Genomic DNA, 22,082 nt, shown 5'->3' on the forward strand with positions numbered 1-22,082 from the left:
CACACCAACTTAGTCACTGGATGTGCGTCAGGCTGTTCAGTGGTACTGCTGACACCTCAATCTCAAATGCAATCTTTTCTTATCCCCCTTTTTTTTCTCCTCCCTTGCATAATATTCTAAACCTCTTTCAGAAAAAGTGGTTCCATAGAAAGAATATTGCTCTGCTTCAGGGGTAGATCTTTTATCTGCCATGGACCTTACATAGTTCTTGCGGACCTTTCTTTCACAACTGTGGTACAAGTGGAGATCTGGGTTTTGGGGCTGTCTTTCCCCCCCAGGAGGTCTGGGCTTCCTGCATCGATTCAGACAGAAATTACCCACAAAGCACAAAGCGCTTTACTGACTTACTCTTTATACACACAGGAAACGCAAGTTTTAACCACAGAAATATTAGCATGACTTCATTTAGAATATTACAGCCAAAGCGTAAGGATTACAGAGGATACGAACACTCCAGCTGCCCATTTTAATGGTTTTACTGTTCGTTTTCCTACTACCACACTGCACAGGAATGAGAGTCACTAGTGGATCCCTCCGACTCTGTATTGCCTTATCCAGGGAAGGTGAGGAAGAACATGCCCATGCCTTGGCCTGCACTTCTGTGGGCCAGCCTGTGCTTCCGCTCACGCACCCCACGTGCTGGAGACAGTCAGTCAGTGGTTGTACGCACTAGAACAAATTCACCTGTCATGGAAGTCTGGAAATACCAACATTGCTACATCAGCTGTGAATTTAAATGGTCGAGAGAGGACCTGGCCACTACGCTAGAACACCACAGAGCTGAAACACGTTACTTTCACGTGGTCACATAGCCAGAATCGGATGGCAAAAGTGCAATTCATTTAATGGAAGAATCCACAATCTCCTGATAATCTTGTCTTCCTAAATTCTTCCAGGACAGTTTATAACATGCAAGGAAAAAAACACTAACCAAAATAACCGCTCCCCCAACAAGATCGTAAGCACCTGGGAAGATCCGCAACACGACAAGCTGCAGGACCATGGCGATGACTATCTCCAGGTGCTGTACGGTGCTGACCAAAGCAGGGTGGAACTTGCTCAGGGCGTAGTAGACCCCCAGGAAGGCTGCTGTGGAGCACAGGCAGATGGCAAGGAGATAGCTCCAGGTTTCTCCATCCAGTGGGACGATTGGCTCTTGAAGTAAGAACATGGTGGACGCTCCCCACACCGTCCCCGTCCAACTAAAGGTGAACAGTGCCGTCCACATGCTGACGTTATCTTTGATTGACCTATAGACTATCATGGAGAGAGCAGTTGTCAACCCTGCCATAACGGTCATGGTATAGCCAAAAGCTTCCTTCCAGGTGCTCAACAAAGAGTTTTCCTCCTTAACGATGTTGGGGATCATGACCAGACAAACGCCAAACACGCTGCCAACTACAGTCATTATGTCTACGTAAGCCATTCCTTCATCTATGAGTAAAAAAGCCAAAATGGCACTGAACACTGTAGTGGTAGCCCTCCACATAATGGTCCCATTGCTGGGGGGAACTATAGAGAAGGAGGTATAAGCACAGGTAATAGAGATAACATTGCAGACCCCATAGAAGAAGAGCCGGAGCCTGTAGCCTTTGGGGCCAAAGGGAGGCTCGTGGTAATAACACACAACAGTAATGGACAGCACCTGCAAGACTGAACGGATGAAAATTAACTCTAGGGATGGCACTTTGGAACGATCAGAAATTAATCTCGTAATTAGAGCCACACATCCATGAGCCACGGCAGATCCAAAAAGGACTACCCACGTTTTCCTCGACTGCAGTATGTTTCCTTCAGGAAAATGCGGGGATTGGCCGGTCTCATCGGGCTTTGGCAGTTGTGCCGGCTGAAGCTTGGTGTCTATTGTACCAAAAAAAGTCCTTTCTCTCTTTTTCCCATCATTCAGTAGTCTTTTTTTAGGATTATCCTCCACAAATACTCCAGTATCTTCATTAACATCCTCATATCCCTCTTCTCCTGGCTGGGGATAATGAGAAGTATATTTCACTGTTACTGTGTTGGGATGAATTTTCACTCGCTTTTTGACTGGGTATTTTTGGGAAGATGTATCCATTTCCTCAGAGAAACGTCCGGGTCTTAAGAAAAAAATGGAGATGCACTGTTATTTTTTTTTAATGAATAGCGAGACATTCATTCGCTGTTAGTGTTTACAGGTTATTTTTATCAACCACGTGCGAGTACTAGTAGATTATTCTTGGTTTTGCTTTAATTTTCTGCTAAGTTACTGCTAAATACCTTTGATAGTCAGGCCGTTTGGATCTCCTTAAAAGCCAACCGTGGAATTTCACTTTAGTCACTAATTTTTGAAAATGACATATATTCTTATTATGTATAGTACGCATAATGCATTCTAGTATATTCTTATTCTAATGAGCAAGTGCTCTTACTAAGCTTTTTGGACAGTAAATACCCTGCAATTATGCATTATGCTTATCATTACTTGCTTGCTAATGTTACAAGATTACGGCAGAAATTTGGCTGGAGAAGATGATCGCCTTGTTTCTAAACTGACAGAGCAACACAGGGCACCAGGGAGCATCCCTGAGCAAGTCAGAGTTAGCACATGAATAAACAACACATTTTTGAACAATACTTTGACAGTGTTAAAAATTCCTTTTTCTCTACACATCCTTTTATTTCCATTGATTGATTTTGCAACAGATTCATTCTTCAAATCTGATTTTATTTTTTTTTTAATGGGGAAAATTTAGAAGGGCTGATCCAGACTACTAACGAGACAGACCTTTAAAAACTACAGCAACAAAAGCACCATCCTTCTGTCTCCTACTGAAGGTCCATTTCACACTACACAAGCGGTGCGAGCTCTCCCCTCGGTGCCCGCACTGTCCACGCCACCGTGACACACGCCTCCCAAAACAAGCAAGCGATCCCTTCACGCTCCGGCCTTCACCAGCACAAACGCCACTCACTCTCCGCTGGCGCGGGTGCGTGTAACCTGCCCACAGGGAGCCCACCTGCAGCCTTAATTCCCTCCAGCTCTCCGCTGAGCGTGCCATCGCTGTCCTCAGTTTAATTCAGGCACAAGGATGTCACGGAGATGACTTTGTTTTCGCAGCGCCCTCCGCCATATGCGCAAAGAGCCCTTCCAAATGAAGTGGCAGCAGGAGAAGTGCAGCCTTCCCTGCCTTCTGTTCAACCCAGCAAATGTACACACGCACACCTCACCTGCTGCTGAGAGATCTAATCCCAAGCCAGAAGGGGAAAACACTACTTGGTCATCTACATCTTTGTCCGGGTGTCTAAACAGGAACAGTAGATGCTCTCAGATACCAAATAGGAAAGGTTACCACCATCTCAGCACAGAAAGTAATACCCAAGGGCAGCACAAAACATTCTGCTTGTTTCTCGAAGTGAAAATCTGAGAAGCTCTAGCATGCCTGTGAGGCCATGCTCCTTGGGAACCGGCAACCCCAGTGCATCGTTATGAAAAAAATAAAAAAAAAAACAACAACTTGAGGTGGAGAGAAAGCAATCAGTGTCATGTTGCCAAAACCACTCCTCAGCCACCTCTGAATCACTGATGGAACTAATTCAAAGAACAAGTGGTGGCTTTGTGATCGTAAGGTTCCTACAGCTTAATAACAAGCAAGTTCACCATCTCATTCCTGCTGTCCTGCCTCACCAGTGCTGTGGAGGAGAGGATGTGCAGGAGGACTCATCCTCCCAATCCAGCCATCCATCCCCAGGAGCCCAGCCCAGCCAGGCAGAAGCAGTTTGGCCTGTGTGGTGTCAGCAGGGGAGGTGCAAGACTACAGCCCAGTGGACAATCGGGCTGAACAGCACGACGGCGGTTTGTCAGGGAGACCACAGATCAAAAGGCAACGTAAAAGTGGGTGCAATAGCTTTTCACGGAAATAGTTTAAAAATATCATGGCCAGGTTCAGCCTTTGCATTTTCTCCATCCATAATCTGTGACAGCCAATCACTGCCCGTGTCTCCTGGCAAAAATAATTTACATAAGAATGGGACATTCTTCCTTTTTCCTCACCAGCTGAGCGTTTATTGAACCCACTGCTACACCCAAGCTAAGGTGTAGCCTGCCTCTTGTAGGCAGAGTGAATCCCTGGAAGGGAGAGCGATGACTGGGAGCGGGGAGAGGGACAGACACGGAGTCCCAGCTCTGGAGGAAGGCACCAGCACCAGTTTGGATCTGCACAGGTAAGCGAGGTATCCTGGGGCACCACCTTACTCTTGCTTTGGCAGACTATGCTCCCAGCCCTGAGACACCTCACTGAAGCGGCTATCAGTAGATGTTAGAAGGTCTGAGGACAAGGAACACCTTTGTCTGCTCAGGAGGCCTTGTGTTAGCTCTCCTGTTCACATCTCCGCTGCCTACCTGTTTTCAGCAGAGCTCAGCTGAAAAAACAAAGCATACCCAGCTGCTAAACGTACTCCGGAGTGCTCGTTAATGTACAGTTTAAATACTGCAAGAAACTTGAGAAGAAACACCTGAAATGCCAACGAGAGCAGATGAAGAGGGCAAGAGCTGGGTACCAGCTGCACTAGTGGGCGGTTCAAACAACCCATCAAACATTTAAAAACACCCTACCAGAAATCTACCCCAGTCTCACCTGCTACTCGCACTTTTTCTTCAGATAAGTTGTTAATGTCAGATTCTTTTAATAAGAAAATGCAAAATGCACTGAATGAGCCCAGGAAGGCAGGGATTTTCACAAGCACAGCTTTTCTTACCTTGCATTTTCATTGTGTTTATAAATTCACAATTCTGCCTTGCCATCTCCAGATCTTAAAAACGTTAAGATCATCTTGATTTAAGGTACAATATATGGATCAGGAACAAAATAAGTGGGAGGAAAAGACAACATAAGGTGCACAAGCATTATTATTAGAGTGACAGTGGATGTAGCCTGTATAAACTCATTTCATTACCAAACAGCTGAGTCCTGATGCAACTATGGTTCATGAAAACAAAACCAATCTAACTAATTTTTTACCATTAGCATACAATGGTAACTTTCTTGCTTCCTGAGTTTAGATTACATTTTCTTCCAAGAAATATAGAAGAGGGTATAGACAAGAGACAAAATGCAGCTGCAAATTTAGTACTGGACCTGTGTAATGTATTCAGAGATCTCTCTGGAGGAAAACAATAGATCATGAGCACGTAGCTCAAAATGGCTGTCCTACACAGCCGCTGTATTCCCTCCAGGGTTCTTCAGCACTCGGAATGCTACCGGTTGGAAGGGCTGGAAAGTGGAAGGGCAAACGCACGAGAAATGAGAAAGGCAGGAGAGGAGAAGTAAGGAAGAACAAACAGGAGTGCTTAAACCAAAATGTAACTTCTCTACTAAATATTGAGTATATAACAAATGTTATGCCAGCTCTCACACAGTAGATTTATTTGTACTCTTTGATGACCTTGCTTTTCTTAACCAGCAAGAATTTCAATGGAGGCTGAGATTAGTGCATGTCCCAAATGCACTATGTTTGTCACAGACACAAATTTAAAGCAAACAGAAATCAGCAGAGCCTATGCAGAAAACCTGCTACTTCTCTTGCTGCTGCTGCCTTTTGTAGAGATAACATGAAGTTTTTATTTTGCTTCATATCTGGAATCATAAGATGGTTTATTTGCATTTTCTATGAAGACCATAATTCGATTTTGAATCACTTTAACTACAAGGCTGAAGATTGAGCACTACACAAAATTCTCACCTTATATATCAAAACAAACATTCCCAATTCAAAAGACAACCTGGGACACCTGTGTAAATTACCAGCTCATGGAAACCACCCACTGCCCAAGTGTGAACCCCAAACAAATAATCACAATTCAATACATCTCACAAATCTTTAACAGAATACACACCATGATTTCTTTTAAAAGAAAAAAAACTCCAAACACTCCCCTGCTCCCCCCCCAAATCACTACACATGTGCTAATTAGCAAGGTAGGAATAGGTGATTACATGCCACTTCACTACTGGAGATGGGAGGCTGAGGTCTCCTTGCTGTGCCTGAAGGAATTAAGGCTTTGAGGTCTGACTGGTGATTCTAACCACCAGTTTTCAAAAAACTCACAGAAAAACACTCTCATCTTCTGCCAGATCAGTCAGTATCAGTCAGCCACTGAAATGTTATTACAAAAGATTTGCAGACGTGGCAATGGCAGCCCTTAGGAAGTCGAAAACGAGAAGCTGGCTCTCCCCGTGCTCTGAAAGGCAGGCCTCGCAGGGATGGTCCTCTGCTTCCTCTGGGGAAAATCCCCCAAATCCTGACCAGGTTAGACTGAGGTTACCACAGGGCTGTAAGCAATCTCTATAGGATTACTACACACTAACAATTTTCCCTAAATGTTTTACGTACGGAAGAACCGCTCCATCCCTACAAACCCAAGTAACCAGAACTTGTGCCACCTTCATTAAGCAGAGAGCACCGACTTCTCACAACGCAGGTTTTTTCTTTTGATTCCTTATCAGGTGCAGGAAAAGCTCCTAAATTCCTGTTCCAGCATCCCCTCTATTAACCCACCCTTATGTTGCTGGAGATTCTTCGGTGCTTGATAGTTCAGGCACCCACACAAGCCACGGGATCTACACTCATGCGATGTCTGTCTGACTAGTGTAACACAACCTGAACCGAGGGGGGGAAGAAAAGGCAACATAAGGTGCACAGCAGGCAATTAAATACTGGTATCATGGAAACAGCCTACATTTCTGCTACGCTTTTAAACTATTTGGTAAGGTGCACGTTGGAAAATCAGAGTAGCCTTATCTTTTTAGCCAGATGGTCTGGCTATATAAATCAATTTTATTAAAAATATATGCAAAGAAACTCAAGCCTTCATTAAAATTTAATGAATAATAAAAGACATTTAAGAAAATGTGTAAGCAATTACATGAAAGGAGTTTTTAGTACTTAAGCACATGAGCAAACATTATAGACAAACCAACAAACCAGTATCCCACGTCTTCAAATCAATCAAGTCATGCCCAACAGCAGTGCCTAAGGGAAGAGCCAGTACACCCTTCACAGAATTCAAACATAAACCCTCCACTTAAGCCCCACGAACTGTCAGTACATTCCTGATAATATTTTGCTACCCATAAAACAACCCATATTTGTGCTAGCTCGCTACAGCTGCCACATGGGATTTCAGTGGGATCGTGTGTGACACCTTTAGTTTCCCTTGCTTTCACTAACCTATTTTCTTGCTGTATAAGGGCTCCAAATGCATCCAGTTCCATGAAAAAAAACACCACCACTCTAATTTCTGCATTCATGCCTGTTGCCTGCTGCTACTACTACCTCCACAGCAGCAATACTGGCATTAAGTGATTCTGGAAGAAGAGCAAACTGCAAACGTCCCATTCCAAAACCCCTCATGTGATCAAACCCCTTTAGACTGCAATCCCAGGCATGGGGGAAAGAACGGAGAATACAGCAATGCTTAGATATCTCCTACAGCATACGAGAATAGCTTGGGTAGATATAAGAAAGGCTGAATTACAGTTCCAACGGGCTGAAATGGAGCACGAGAAGGCACATGGAGGTTTACCAGGACTGATGACAGGTTAAGGTTTATTTCGAGCTTTTGATCTTCTCCCAAGAAACCGCATCAAACCCGGCACGGCCACAAAGCCGGCGGGTGCGAGGTGCGGGCACACGGGCTCGGGGCACGGCTGGGTGCGGAACGTGAGCCAGGGCTCGGGACTTCACACCGAGCATGGAGCAAGTCGCGATGGCGACTATCGCGTCTGCACCGCGGACACCTGGCAGAGGGAGCGGGGCACCTCCAACGAGAGCACGGGGCTCAGGGAGGCTTTAAAAGCCCCGAGAGCGAGCAGCAGCCCCGCGCGGTGGCCAGGGCGAGGGGCTGCGGCTGCTACGGGGGCTCCTTCCCCGCCAGCCCTTTCCCTCGCCGCCGGCTCCGCAGCCCCCCGGTGCGAGACTCGCCCGCTCCTGCTCCGCAACACTTACCGGTGCCGAAACACCCGCCCGGCGCCGCTGCCTCAGGCCGCCGCGCCCTCAGGCCGCCGCTGCCCGCCTCTCCCATGCCGGGAGGCCCCCGGCCCCCCTCAGCCCACGGGCCGCATCACCGCGACCCCGGCCCAGGCGAGCGGCTGAGGAGAGGCCGCCCCTCCGCCGCCCGGTCGGGGGCGCAGGCAGAGCGCGGCAGCGAGCGCTCCCTCACGGCCGCGGCCACCGGCGGGGAGGGCGCTCCGGCCCCGCCGCCTCACGGAGCCCGGGACCGCCCCCCCCACCGGGACCGCCCCGCCCCGCCCCGCCCCGCCCCTCCCCTCCCGCGCTCTGTCGCGACAGACGCTCCCGCCCCCGTGCGGTTTCCCGTCGCCCTGGCAACGCCCCGCCCCCTCAGCAGCGGCGTTGACGGCCGCCTGCCGCCCCGCGGGGCCGCGCGCGGGCAGCGGCGGCAGGGCGCATGCGCGGCGTTTTCGCGCGAAAGACGTTTGCGGCGCCCGCGTGCCTCACGCCGGGCGGGGCCGCCCCGACTTGCGGCGTCCCCCGCTTCCCCCCGCCCTCCCCGCGCGGCGGCGGCGGCAGGCGGGCGCGCAGTGGCGGCGGGCGGGCGCCAGGGGGCGCTGGGGGTCCGGCGCGCGGCGGCGGCTGCGCCATTGGCGGGTCGGAAATGCCGCCAGATGGCGGTTTAGGATTGCGGCTTCCGGTGAGCGCGGCCCCCGCCAGCGCCGCCGCCCCGGCCCCGGCCCGCACCCGCCCGGACCCCGCAGCGCCAGCCGCTCCGCAAGGCTCCCGGGGTGCCGCCCCGGCCCCGGCGCGGCGCGGCCAGAGGTGAGCGGGGCGCGGGGGAGGGAGGGCGCTGAGGCGCCGATCCAAGATGGAGGCGCGAGGGGCGGGGGCAGCGGGCCGGGGCCGCTCGCTCGCTCGGTCTCCGCGGCGGCCGGGCCGGGAGCGGGCGCTGCCCGTGCGAGGAGAGAGGAGAAGGGGAGGGGAGGGAAGAGGAGGCGGCGCGGGGCGGGGCGGCTCCTGCCGGAGCAACGGGTCCCCCGGGCGCGGCGCTCTTCGCCGCCATCTCATTGTCCCCGCCGGGGCTGCCGGGGGCGCCGGGCCGAGCTCGGCGGCCTCTCCCGCTGCCGGGCCTGCGCCCCGCTCCGGGCGGCGGCGGCGGCGCTCCCGCTGCGCGGCCCAGGGCTGCGGGGGGCGGGGGCGGCCCGGGCGGCGGCGGGGGATGCTCAGGCGGAGCGGGGGTGGCGCTTCCGCCGCGCGGGGCACGGCGGCGGCGGCCCCCGGCCGGCCCGGGTGGCGGCAGCGGAGTTGGTGCCGTGGCTGCGGGGAGGGAAAGTTGCGGGAGCTGGTGGGCTGCCCGCTTCGGCTCGGCCCGGCCCGGCCCCAGCCGCCACCTGGGCCAGGCCCGGCCCGGGGGAGGGCGGCGGGAGCGCCCGGGCCGCCCCAGCGCCGCCAGCGCCTGGCTGGCGTCCAGGGGGGACAGGCGGGGTTGGGGGGGCACAGACCGGGGGGCGTGCGGGGCTGTGGACCCCCTGGCCCGCCGTTGCTTGTCCCCAAGTTGCTGGTGCGGTAGCAGCGGGGCGAGGGGACAGCGGTGGGGCGGGCAGGGACGTGCAGCCTGCCCGGCCCGGGGCCGAGAGGCCGCTCCTCGGCTGGCGGAGGGGCGGCAGACCCCTGCCATGCAGCCGCGGTGTTTCCCTGGCCTTTGGGGCGGGAGAGGCAGCGCGCTGAGCCCCGGGGGTGGCTGGGGGTAGGGTGGCTGCTCTGGTGGTACCGGAGCTGGGAAGCGTGGCTCTGGGGAGAAGCCAAGCGCAGGCGATGCCCTCTGACCGGTGCTGCGAGGTGGGAAGAGGCTGGAACACCAGGCCGGGGTGCTGAGCGCTCGGCAGCAAAAAGAACAAGGGTTTTGCTTGGTAGGAAGAATTCTGTGATGGGTGCTGGTGACTTGGTGACTGGCCTACGCTGGGAGGTGGTGGGCAGGTGTGTCGGGCTTTCTGTGTGTTCCTGGGGTGGTGTGGGGAGTGTGAGCAGTTGATGGGATGAAGTGTGACTTGGGAGGAAGAAGGTAGTAGTAGTATCTGTAGAGCAACTTAAAGGGATGTGACTGCCAATATCGGCGTCAAAAAACATAGTTTGTGCTAAGACAGTGTGAGTTTAATTTAAATTGAGCTGCTTTGTAAGTATTGATGATTTCAGTTGTGTTCCACACAATTTTGCGGTACTTGCAGCTCAGTAGAGTTCGTCTAGTAATAATGTTTATTAAGTTGCTGAGGAATGAAAAGCCTTCTCCAGATCACACCACCAATGCAACTCTTCTTAAACTGTGTCATGTGTTTGGTCTGATGGATGACATTAATGTCTGGATTCAGGCATCTTAAGACTTGCTTAACTTTTCTGTGTTATTACACTAGTGATAGGAGTGGTATGGGAGAAGGATTAGTCCAGCTTCTCTGGATCCAAAGCAGTTTTGTCTCGTCTAGTGAGGGTTTTTTGTTCATCTGTAGATAGCAAGGTCATTTGATGAGCGTTTCTACAGTAGAATCCATCAATCGATGAAGAAATCACTGGACCACAAGGCAGTATGTACCTTGTCTGTTGAAAGATGTCCTGACTATGAGAAGAAGTTCTTACTTTGTGGAACTAGAGGCCGGTTTATTCTTTCTTTCTTTCTGACTCAACTGTGATGAATTTTTGGTGGATAGCCTGAGAAAGCACGCGTGGTGGGTGCAGAGGTTTCTGAAACGGCAAGCCAACCCGTGAGGCAGCAGGATTTCCTGGTGAGCAGGAGCGGAGGGGCTAACTCCAGGGTTATGATTAATCTGTAATTTTTACTGGCTGCTCAACAGAGAGCGTTCAGTTGAAATTCTTAGTTGTTGCTGCTGACGGACACGCTTGTGGATTTACAGCAGTTGGAGGGGGTAGTGGAAAATGGTACTTTCCTGAAGCTGAATGAACAGTTAGTGCCCGCTGTGGAGGTTCAAAGTACCTCTTCTACAAACTGGAGCACGTGGCATTTGGCAGCTCATGGTCTCTGGTGGTTCCTAACATTTCACAAATGTGCTGAAGTTGATAAATTCACTATGAGAGACAGCATTTATGGCCAGACGTCCACACGCAATATGCCGTGGGCAGCTGAAACCCTGATATTAGAGCTTTCTGACTGGGGTCTCCAAGCTGTTCAGCGACTGTCTCTGTCCATACTCTGCCTTCCACACTGTGCAGATTTTTTATGTGACATCTACCAAAACCACAGTGCGTCTTTTGATAGTTGAGAAGGTTCACGAACATCAAATATTTGGGTGCATTGGCAAAATGAGTTACTCGGGATGTTCAGAAACTCAACAATTGAATATTTTTGGTTGGAAAGAACCCTCTCCTAAAGAAGAAAATGTGCCTCAAGTTTGCTCTGGTGACTTTGGATTCTCTCCTTTCTTTCCCTTTGTTGCAAAGATTTGCCCTGATACAAGATGGCTAAACGCTGGCTTTTAAATATCATTTTGGTAGGTGAGTGAACCTGTAGAAGTGTAAGGAAGCAATGGGAGAGAAATGCTTAATTTTGATGACTTCCTAAGAAAAGTCATTTATTGTGATAAGAAGGTGTCTTTATCCTAACATTTGTAAATTGTTTTCTGGTAAAATGCACAAAAGATTGGAACACCCTGCTGAAGATTTGGAAGTGCTGGTTAGCTTGTGTAGTTAACACAAGACATACGGAAGGCGGTGAACTTGTCTTCTCATCCACTTCAGCTGTGTGGGAATGGTAAAGAGTAAATTTGGACGCGGTGCTGCTGAGCGGGTGGTTGGCCTTGGAGGGATCTGACTCTCCCCGTTGTGCACCTTGAAGTGCCCGAGTGTTCGGGTGAGGCTCTGGCTTCTGGCGCTTGGAGTCAAAACCAGAAGGTGATACTGAAGTCTGGCACCAAGATGAGGAGGCGCCTTAGCTAAACCTGACGTACTGGCTTTGGGATTCGAAACGTCAACCCAGATCTGTAAGATACTTCATGCTTTTTAAAGTTCTGGCATATTACTTGTGGTCACTCAAATTTGCCAGGTGGAGCTCTGAAAGTCTCCCATTGCAAATTGCCATCTGCTCTTGCTTGCAGTGCCACTGTTCACTCACTTGGCTAAAAATGGAAGGGAGTAGAGTTGGTTTTCTTTCTCAGAAGAGAAATCCTACAAAATTTGAGTTCACCTGCAGATAATTGTTTTCACGTTTCTGTCCAGGGCATCTAGAGATATGCTTTATTCCTAGCAATATTTTGCTTTTCCAAACCGATTTCACTTTGTTGGTTTGGGTGTTGAGTATGTGATCAGAATACAAAGACATATTTCTTTGTTCCTGTAGAAAATGCTGAGAGAACATTATCACGACTCTCTGTTGCAACTTCTTAGTCTGAAAATACACTTCCAAAAACAAGTGTTGTTTTGGGAAAGTCCATGCTGATTTTTTTTTTTTAAGGTAGACACCACCTTCAGCTGTGTGAAAGAGCTGAAGAGAAGGAGCTGCAGAGGGAATCTTCTCCCTAGTTCTGATTTTGTCACTACTTGCTCATTTTTGACATGTCCTATTGAAGGTCTGAGTGTAGGTAATGGTTTCACCACTTGACAAGTTGTGTGTATCATTCGTGAGAGGACACCCAGGAACTTGGGTCCTTTAGCTCACGTTAGAAGGAACTACGCTTCTGGTTTTGATGGTTTTGCAACGTTTCCTCATTTGCATCTCTGCAGGCATTTTAGTATTTCAGAAAATGCTTTTTAATAATAACAGTGTGCTTGAGATAGCAGTGTGCCTTGGACAACAGATTCATCAGGGTATCTTTACTGAGCCCAAACTGTATCATGCGTATCCTGTTTTGAACTGTAGGTTCAATATAAACTTGATAAATTTGGTAACTCTGCTTTCAGGTTATGCAATCTTAAACCCACCTTATTTTGGAAGAAAATACCCGTTTATAAGTACAGATAATGTAATATTTGGTACAACTGGTGCAAATACAAGGCTTTTGTCCCCTCTCAAGCATTCAAGTACTCAACTTCGATACTGCCAAATGCTCCTTCCGTGATTATGGTGCTAGTCCTGCCAGGGTGGGTTTGTAGGCTCAGTCTTAGAATATGCAAAAAGGCATTGGTTGCACGACACTGGTGGGACAGGCCTCTCAGCCAGCGTTATTAGACACAAGAGCTTGATGTGGGAGTGTATTCTGAGTTCCAATCTCACAGTTATTAATCGTTTATTGCAGAATTCAGAGCAAGAGGTTGAGTTCTTAAGTCTGTCCCCCCTCAGCTGAAAGGCAAGTTGTTTCAGGTGGTTCCCGAAAGTAATGTTTTACTAGAAAGCAGCAGGAGCAACATCCAGCCGACTGTGTTCCTCCCTGTGCAGGCGTTCACCAGAATACGCGCTATTTATTCTATAAATAAATCTAATGGGTCTGTATTCTGTAACTCTCCATATAGCAGACTTGTGTTGTGTTGGCAGGTTAGCTGAGTGAAAACAGTGTTGACAGATTGTTCAGCTCATAGGAAAAGAGTATTTCTTTGTAGAGTTATATAGGAATAGGCATGTGTGTCAGAATTATTTCTACATGTCATGTTTTTCTACAATAAAATAATAAAAATCAAAACAGTTTATCTTGGACGCATTTTTTAATATACTAGAGGATAGCATGTGGTGGTGTTTTTTGAAACAAAAATCAAACGACGAGCTGAGAATCTGTTTGCTCTCCCCCACATAAGGGTTTCTCTCTCTTTTGTAGGGTTAGAATCCCCAAGGACTAGGAAGATACCAATGTGTTAGTGTTAATAAGTGGAAAATAAAACTTCATTTGCAAATGGGTAATGAATTCCATCTTAAATGAGTGATCAATGTGACAGTTTTGCACTGTTACTTTCTTAGATCTGTTCACTAGGACCACAAGCACTGGTTCCTGCCAGTGGAATTGCACCAGATGGTTGAGCTGATCTGCCAGCCTGCCACAGCTGAGAGAGGAATCTCTTTCTCCACAGCTGCACAGTTCCTCCCTTTCCTTTGTGCTAGTGCTGCTGCTGGCTTGGCCTTTCCTTGGGCTACTTGAATGAATTGAATCAGGCCATCAGGGTAAGATGTTGCTAGAGGTGATGCAAGGTCAGTGGCAAGAACGTTTTGGGGAAAAATGGTTCTGGAGCTCGAGACCTTTCCTTCTTCAGGCGGGAGACTGGTCAGCTGTGTGCGCTCGCCCTGGGTGGCAGTGTTCAGCTTGGAGCCCGTCACTGGTGTGTGAAGTTGGGATTCCTGTGGGTAACTCTTACCTTTACTGAATTCCCTCAGACAGCTTTGCTGTCTGTAACCTGTGTTAGTTCTTCCAGTTTTTTCGGCTGGTCCTGCCTGCCTTACCATGAATAACTTGGAGTCACCAGCAAATTGTCAGCATTCACCTCCTTTTCCAGATGTAAGAATGTCTCAAATGATTTGGGCTCCAGCTCATATTCCTGTGGAGTTTCACTGGTGGCCTTACTCTATTGTCAGAAATGACCATTTGTTTTGCCTTTTGTTTCCTCTTTTAACCAGATAACCTGTCCATGCAAGGCCTTTCATGGCCATGGCAGCTCCATTTCTTTAAGAGCCTTTTGTGAAGAATCTTGTTAAATGTCTCTTGGAAATTAAAGCAGGCTTTATCAAGCAGAGTCCATTGGTGTGTGGATAAGGGAGATCTTCTAGAAAGCTCCTGTAGGTTTGTGGAACTTGACTTCCGTGTACGAAAGTGGGATTGATTTCCCCCATCTAAATGCCGTCGTCTATTTAGGTGTCTACTGATGAATCTTCTAGAATAGTTTCTACCAAGTTAGGCTCACTAGACCATAGCACCACGAAGTGTTAGGTGAGAGAGTAAACACAATTATAAATTGTGCTCAAGAGTAAGCACTGCTTCGAGCAGCAGAATTTTTTGAAGGCTGTTTTCTTTTGATTTACTCTTACGTGGCTTCTTTGGTGTCTAATAATTTTGTTTTTCCTGTAGCCTTACCTTAATAGGACACTGCTTAGGGGAGAGGAATTAAGAACCTCTCTTCTAAGAAATTAATATTTGTTTAAAATGTGAAGGAAATTATATATTTTGGGATCTCTGTTTTCCTGAGTTCAGTGGAAATTGGTCCAGGGACTGATAATTATTGGTAGTGGGAACTGGAGAAAAGGACGGAGAGAGAAGGATAAGCACACAAAATAGAGCCATGTAGGCCTGTTTCTGTTGGATACTGAGCTTAAAAAAAAAAACCCAAAGAAAACAACACAGTTGCAGGAATACTGTAAAAGAAATAATACAGTACAGGGAGTGCAAGTCACTGCCATTGAGATTGTCCTTGCTTACAGAGCTGAAGTTTAAGGGTCTGCCTTCCCTTGAGCACTTCCAGACTGCCCTTAGTGGCCTGTAACGTTTGTGTTCTTCCATACATAGTGCTCTGAGAATGAAAGTGTGAGTGAAAATAGAGAATTAGAATGGTAAGGATAGCTACCAAGCCTTCTGAAGGACTTCTCTGAGAGACTGCGACGTTTTGGGTACTCTGCCCTTTTAGTTACAGATCAGGGTTTGTTTATTCTTCATCTCCTTTCTGTTCCAGAGTTTTTCTTCAGCTCTTTGAGGCTTTTTCTATTTTAGCACTAGCTGATTGTTCTACTTGTACTTACATAAATAAAATTTGCCTGTAATGTGTCCTTTCTCATCCCTCTGAAAAGAGTTGGTATAGTGGGTCAGAAGAAATGGCATCATTTCTGTGGGTTTGTGCATATCTCTTGCCTTCCCCAGTAACATGGGTAATTTTTTTCTCTTTAATATGTGTTGTTTCTGTAAGCTCCATTTGGAAGAATGTTCTCTGCCAAAGTGATAAGATGGAGCTGAAATTTAATTAACGTTTCAAAAAGTTTTAGGGAATTTTTGAATACTAATTATTATGCTGTTGTACAAGGTGCTGGGTGTGTTCAGCACCTGAAGAGGAAGAGATGTGCAGAATATTGTACAATTTCATTAAAAATGGCCAATCTGAATTATGGCAGTGCTGTCCTTTTGCTGAGGTGGAAGAGAGGACGGTAGGTTGGATGGCAGCGAGGACTTGTGGTTGGGTCCTATCAAACAGCCCCAAAGTTGGAGTGTAACGAGTGGAACCATCAGAGTGGAACAGAAGACTTCCTCACTCTTCAGGGTTGTGAGTGAGTGGGAGAACACAGGCAATAAAGTCAAGTTTCAGGTATAACCTATGGTACTGGCACTGTCAGAAAAGGAATGGAAGTGAAATGTCCCACTCCTGGCATTTTTCTTAAACGTGTGTTTCAATATCGTACTGTTATATTTTGTTTTCTCCCCAAAAGAAACCAGAGAAGCTGCCTATCTTTTGCTTTGCAAAGGAGAGTTTTTACACGCTTCTGTTTCTGTTGGTGTGTTGTAATTACAGAGCACTGGCGTCAGGGACTGGAAGCACTGGTGCGTGGTTGTCCTGTGTAAACTCTGACTGCCTGAGGTGGCTATTGAATCGTGAATTTCTTGTCTGTGAGTTGAAACGTTCGTTAATGTCATAGCCGTTAAAGCCGGTAAAATAAACTTTTCCCATTGGTATGTGTTACTTTTCTGATTTCTCCTCACTGTTTGTTGATTTAGAGCATGTTGGTGTCCAGGTAGAAGGTTGAGAGGGAGAAGACCAGGGCGTAAGTGAGGAGTAAGAATCAAGGGAAGCAAAGCGTCACATCTGGGGGGCAGGGGAGGAGTTGTCAGTTGTAGCTGCCGTTATTTCCTAGGCACTTTCTTTTCCCTAGGCAAATGCGTTGTTCCGAAACTGTGAAAACTTGACAGTGTACCTTTTCAAAACCTTCAGAATATTTTCTTAGAGACTCCTGCCAGGACTTCATCCCTGAGGAGCGCCAGGCCTTTTGCAAGGATGTTTTATTCACCAGCATCATCCATAGCATCCGCACAGAACCTGGAGTCTCTGTCCGTGTAATGCCAGGATACACCACCTGCGTTTTCTGGAGTAAATGCTGAGGTGTTGCTAGGGTATGTCACTCATGGAGTTCATTTTATTGTGAAATACACAGCTAAGAATAACCCTTTCACATCTGACTTGCCCATAAATTTTTGGCAGTCAGCTCCTTTGTTGTCTCTCCCTCAAACAACTTCCCTGACCTAAAGTCATGCTTTGATAACACCCACATCTAGAGTGTAACTATTGTATCTGCCTCTGTCCCAAAGGCAGCGTGTTGCTCCTTCATGAGTCATGTTTGCATTCAAGCTGATGTCAAGAGAGCAGGACTTTCTGTGACAGTAATCACAAAAAGCATTCAGCGTGTGGGACACCTGTACTGATTTGTAGTTCCCCAGTTCTGATCTCTTCACCTACAAGACCACTAAATGGCAAGTAGCACCATTGCGAAAGGTTACAAAGTGTCATTAGATTTATTCATACTGTTTGAATCCTGAGTGCGTGTGCAGGTTCACTGTTACTGGCAGAGGTGAGCATGACACAGGGAAAACCTTATGGAGCTAAGGTATGATGGAACAAACACATAGGAATTTGTACAATAAGAACACAGGAATGCACACAAACATTGGCTTGTAGCTTGCCAGAAGAAATAACTGCACAGTGGGCTCCCTTCGGACCAAATGAGGTGATGGGGGGAACAAACCAGACTGTTCCCATCGCATGCTGGTGGCAGCTGGTAGAGAAAGTGTTGTGCAAAGTAACTACAGCTCCTTCAGCTCCATGCTTTTCTTTGAAGTAGTGTGTTTTATTAAAAAAACCAAGCTCTGGTCAAGCTATTGCTAATGCTCTTTGCATGTCAGACTCTTTCAGAGATGACTCAAAAGAAGAATGTGTCTCTCAGGTTAGTTTAAGAACCATTCTGTTCTTCCTGCGAGCTCCTGCACCTGACGTTACTGGTAGAGTTCCCTGAAATGGAGGCTTAAATTGAGAAGACAAAAAGCTGTTGGTGAAGAAGGGGAAGAACATGTTGGTAGAAGGTTAGAAATGATTTGAATGTCATCTTACGTTCACCAGAGTTTCCTTTTTAACAGCAACAAAGACCAAAACTTTAAGACACAGAACAGCCTCATTTGTTATTTTCTTCTTAGCAGTTAGGGATTTAGTGGCTGGGGATTTTTTTTAATCCTAAAGGGGAACTTTGGTTATTACATCGTTAGAGACGGCTCAGATGAGCATGCCTGTGGTTGAGATGGGTATTGTTAGGCGGTTATTCAAATCTTGTTTCAGATAATGTATGCCCCTGACAAACAAACCATTCAGACTGGAAATTCCTGTATTAGGTTTTTAGCTGTAGATTGATTATTTTTATTGTGTTCCAACACAAATTATTCAAATTAATTCTTGAAGATGAGATTAAGGAAGTTTTTTGGCTGTGGTAAATACACATTTTTTTTTCCTAAGGATTTCAGTCGGAAACTCCTGCTGAGTTTTCCCACATAGTAAAGACCTGCAGTTGACCTATTCTGGGGCTTTAATGTGATAGCTGTAAGTTGTTGCTTAAAAAAAAAAAATCCACATAGCTTGATGAGTTTATAAGCATCTGCAAAATAGTAAATGGTATCTTGGAAGGGACTACAAGCTCTGTTTTTCTGAGTGGGTCTGCACTTAGCAGATTTCATTGTTGTGCAGATTTTGCCTAAGGAACAGACTGCATGTGCCACAGTGAGAGTAACCTTGGTCAGGAAGGACAGGGGTTTGACAGACATCAGTCTGTCACTCCGTAAACACAAGCCATTCCCCATATCTTAAGCATAACTTCCAGGGCTTGAAAGCCAGGCTTCAAATCCTCTGTCTGTTGTCAATAAGCTGCTGAAGGGCAGACCTTGCCAGTTGGGTATTTTTTGTGCTATATTCACGTTTCCTCCAAAGCATGCAAGGTACTGAGAACTCAAACAACAACAAATGTTTTTCCTAACTTTGTTTAGGAGAGAACGTTTGTTTTGGCTGAAATCTTCCAGAGCAACTTAAACAGACACCAGCATGGGAAAATTAGTAAAACTAGCAGGATATAACAACATTTTTGTGCTTGGGCAGTTTAAAATGTCATAGTGGAGTATGAAGTAAAAGAACAACATAAACTGCTTTTAACCTTGCCAAAAGCTACCTGATGATGTCGTGATCAGAATTGTTAGTGCTTCAAAGTGCATTAAAAAGGTGAGCAAAATTGTCCATACATAGAATGTCTCAATTTTGCTACGATACCCGAGTGAGAGGTTACTGTGTTGAGGAGCCTTTTGGTGACTTCGTTTGTTGTGTGGGTATCAGTGGTCTCACTCTTAATACCATTTTCCCCCCTTAATTCTAAATATTCTGATCATACATGATGAGAAAAATTGAGACCACCCTGCCCCCTCCATATTCTGTTCCTTACAAACTTTTTTCCTTACTCTCCAGCTCGTAAGGATTTTCCTGTATTACCAACACAGATTTAACCTTCTAGTATGTTTTCTTGAAGACCACTACCCAAAACATTCAGGTGGTTCACAGGTTCCTGTAATATCTGCTTTGCAGTCTTCTAGCACCTGGCTTTCAAGCAGAAATACACTATTATTTTGTCATGTAATTATTTTCCTTTAGGAACAGTAGTTTATTTTTGAAAAATTGCGAAGTCTTCATCATTTCGACATCTTCATCCTCTAACTGGGACGTGCTGTGTTGTGAGAATGTACATTATAAAGATTTTTACTGCTGAAGTTTTATCTAACGAAATGACTGGTATTGGGGAGACTATTAAAGTGTGTTTATATCTAATTATTTTAATTTTTTCACTGATTTTTTTTTTTGGTGCATTGCTAGAATCCCTAGCGACATAACTCTGAATCTAAACTCGTATTCCTTGTACAGCCACTAAGGAATATTAAAGCTGTAGCATTCTGAGATCTTGGGTGATCTTGTGTTTTACTGTAACAATGGACTTGTACCAGAATGGTTATTTATTTACTTTTACTTTTGTGGTTCTGCCTGGGCTTTCTTTGTTCCTGGAAGAATACTGAACAAAAAAAGGATGAAGAGAGACCTTGAGTTAATCCCTTTCTCTGTCTTGAGGGAAGATCATTTACAATATTCTTGACAGAAGCTTGTCTAATCTCTTAATTGCTGGAAATTCCACTGCATTTCTTAAGCAGCTTATTCCAGTGCTTTATATTCTTACTGCTTGTTTTTTTCCTAATGTTTAACCGACACAATTTGCAGTAAACTTTGATTTTTATTTGGTCATGTCCAGCTATTTTTGACGTACCTGGATGTATTTGATGTATGATTTTTTTTTTTCCCCCTCAATATCTTCTCTAACACAAACTGTGTGTCTTTATATTCCAGTTCTTCCAGTGTTTCCTTGTAGATCTTTTCTTGTCTTCTGATCCAGCTCACTGCTTTGTAGACTTTCTCCTATCAGTTCATATCTTACAGCCTGCAACCCCAGACTGGGCTCCCTGCTTTAATGCTGAAGATTTACTAGTGCTGGGTGCGTTGCTCTCTTGTTTATTTTGAAGAGCTCTTCGGAAGGCTCCATTGCTCTACTGTCATCCTTTGGTTTGTAGCTCATGGAAGGCTTTGCAAGCAGTCCCAGCGTTAGAGGTTCTGCGTTGGCCCGCACTTGGTTGCGTATCTGGGTTCGCTGTTGGTTTCTGTCGCTCAGAGAGGCATGTTCACCCTCCTCACAAATGGAGGAATGAAAAGGGGGATGGGGACCAGCATGGAAAACAGTCGTCACAGGTGAAACAAGTTGATATTTGCCCCTTGGTAAAAACAGCGTCCCCTGTGTGGTCAGCAAGATGGACAATATAAACATTTTGTTAGTTTCTTGGCTGATGATATTTGATCAAACAGGAGCTGTGGCTTTCTTACTTGCTCTTATCTAGGAGAATCAGGACTTTGATGATGGTGCCTGATGCAGTTGTCTGTGTTGTCATTTGATTAGCTGCAGTCTTCAATATTCATGAAGAGTAGTGAAGAAAGAGGCTGCCTTGTTTGTTCGGTGTCAAGCTGTTGAAAGCATATGTGGAACGTCGGTTTCTTTACATCCTTTGATTTCAAATGCTGGTTTTTTGTTACTATAAAATGGTACAAACCTTCATGACTACTGACAATACAGAAAGAGGATTTGCTTTTTCATGGTAAAAGTATAATAGCTTTAAGAAAAAAGGAAAAAAAATGGGAAAGGAATTTAAAAAATGCAGGCTAAAAAAGTGAAAAGGGATACATTTAATGAGAATATAGTCTCTGTTTTTTACATTCTTCCTCTAAAATTTGTCTAAGAAACAACTCTCTTCAGTACAGACTGTATTTTCAGCTTTTCTTTCTTTGAGACTGTAGGTATACTTCTGTACCAAGTAGGGTTGTTTTGAGCCTTGAAACCAAGCTTCTAGTTATGACTTAATTAGCCACATTTATTAACTACTTGGATTCTGGCTTCTTCAAATAATAGTATTTGTTTCCCATCAGTGTGTAATCTTCAGTGAGTAACTTGGGACATAGATCTGAATTGGTACTATTTTTAAGTGCATGACGACTTGAAACTTGGATTTCATGCCTTGTTTGCTTATTTTGAAACTCCTAATGTGTTTTACAAGCTAATTTTTCTTGGGACTATTGATAGAGGTCAGATGAAGATTTAGAATTGCAATGGAACTGGCTTGTGTTTTCTAGGCTTTACTGAATTTTGTTCATTTAGTAGCTTTATATTGATAAACATGCCTAATATTTTTTTTTTAAGTGCATTTTTGTTCTTGATTAGTGTTTTCCCACCTCTTTATTTAGGTGACAATCACTGCCATCACCTTTGCTGCCCTCCCGTCACCCCCAAGTGCCTGCCTGTGACTGATGAGCTGCTGTTCCCTCCACCCTTGTCGCTGCTTCCTCTACGAGCAGTTTGGCTCCTGCTTGGAGCACAAGGTCATCTGCCTGGCAGGGCTTAGGGGGCTGTTCCAGGCCATGCCTCCGGGAGGGAACAAGTGCTCTATACAGCTCTCGGAATAAAATAGGGGATATTGTGTGTTTCACTTAGCAGCCACAGTGCTGTCTGTCTTTGCCAATTCGCCATTAGCCACTAAGTTTGTACTTTTTTTTTTTTTTGGAAACACATTGAATGAATTTGA

The 22,082-nt window shown here is 46.3% G+C and overlaps 1 protein-coding gene across 1 annotated transcript; it reads right to left on the reverse strand.

Annotated features, from left to right (window-relative positions):
* Positions 1–397: 397 nt before the first annotated feature.
* On the reverse strand, positions 398–8,139 carry SLC35G2 (solute carrier family 35 member G2). Its single transcript, XM_068421170.1, has 2 exons — positions 7,984–8,139; positions 398–2,096 (listed from the first exon to the last, which is right to left on the reverse strand). Exon 2 carries the CDS (start codon positions 2,072–2,074, stop codon positions 839–841), a length of 1,236 nt encoding a protein of 411 aa, XP_068277271.1. The 5' UTR covers positions 2,075–2,096; positions 7,984–8,139; the 3' UTR covers positions 398–838.
* Positions 8,140–22,082: the final 13,943 nt, after the last annotated feature.

Source organism: Nyctibius grandis, chromosome 32, assembly GCF_013368605.1.
Source record: "Nyctibius grandis isolate bNycGra1 chromosome 32, bNycGra1.pri, whole genome shotgun sequence".
In the NCBI taxonomy this organism is placed as follows: Eukaryota; Metazoa; Chordata; class Aves; order Nyctibiiformes; family Nyctibiidae; genus Nyctibius; species Nyctibius grandis.

What these genes read in the sequence shown, in the direction of transcription:
- SLC35G2 (XM_068421170.1), bottom strand. Translation starts at nt 2,074, where the DNA reads ATGGATACATCTTCCCAAAAATACCCAGTCAAAAAGCGAGTGAAAATT.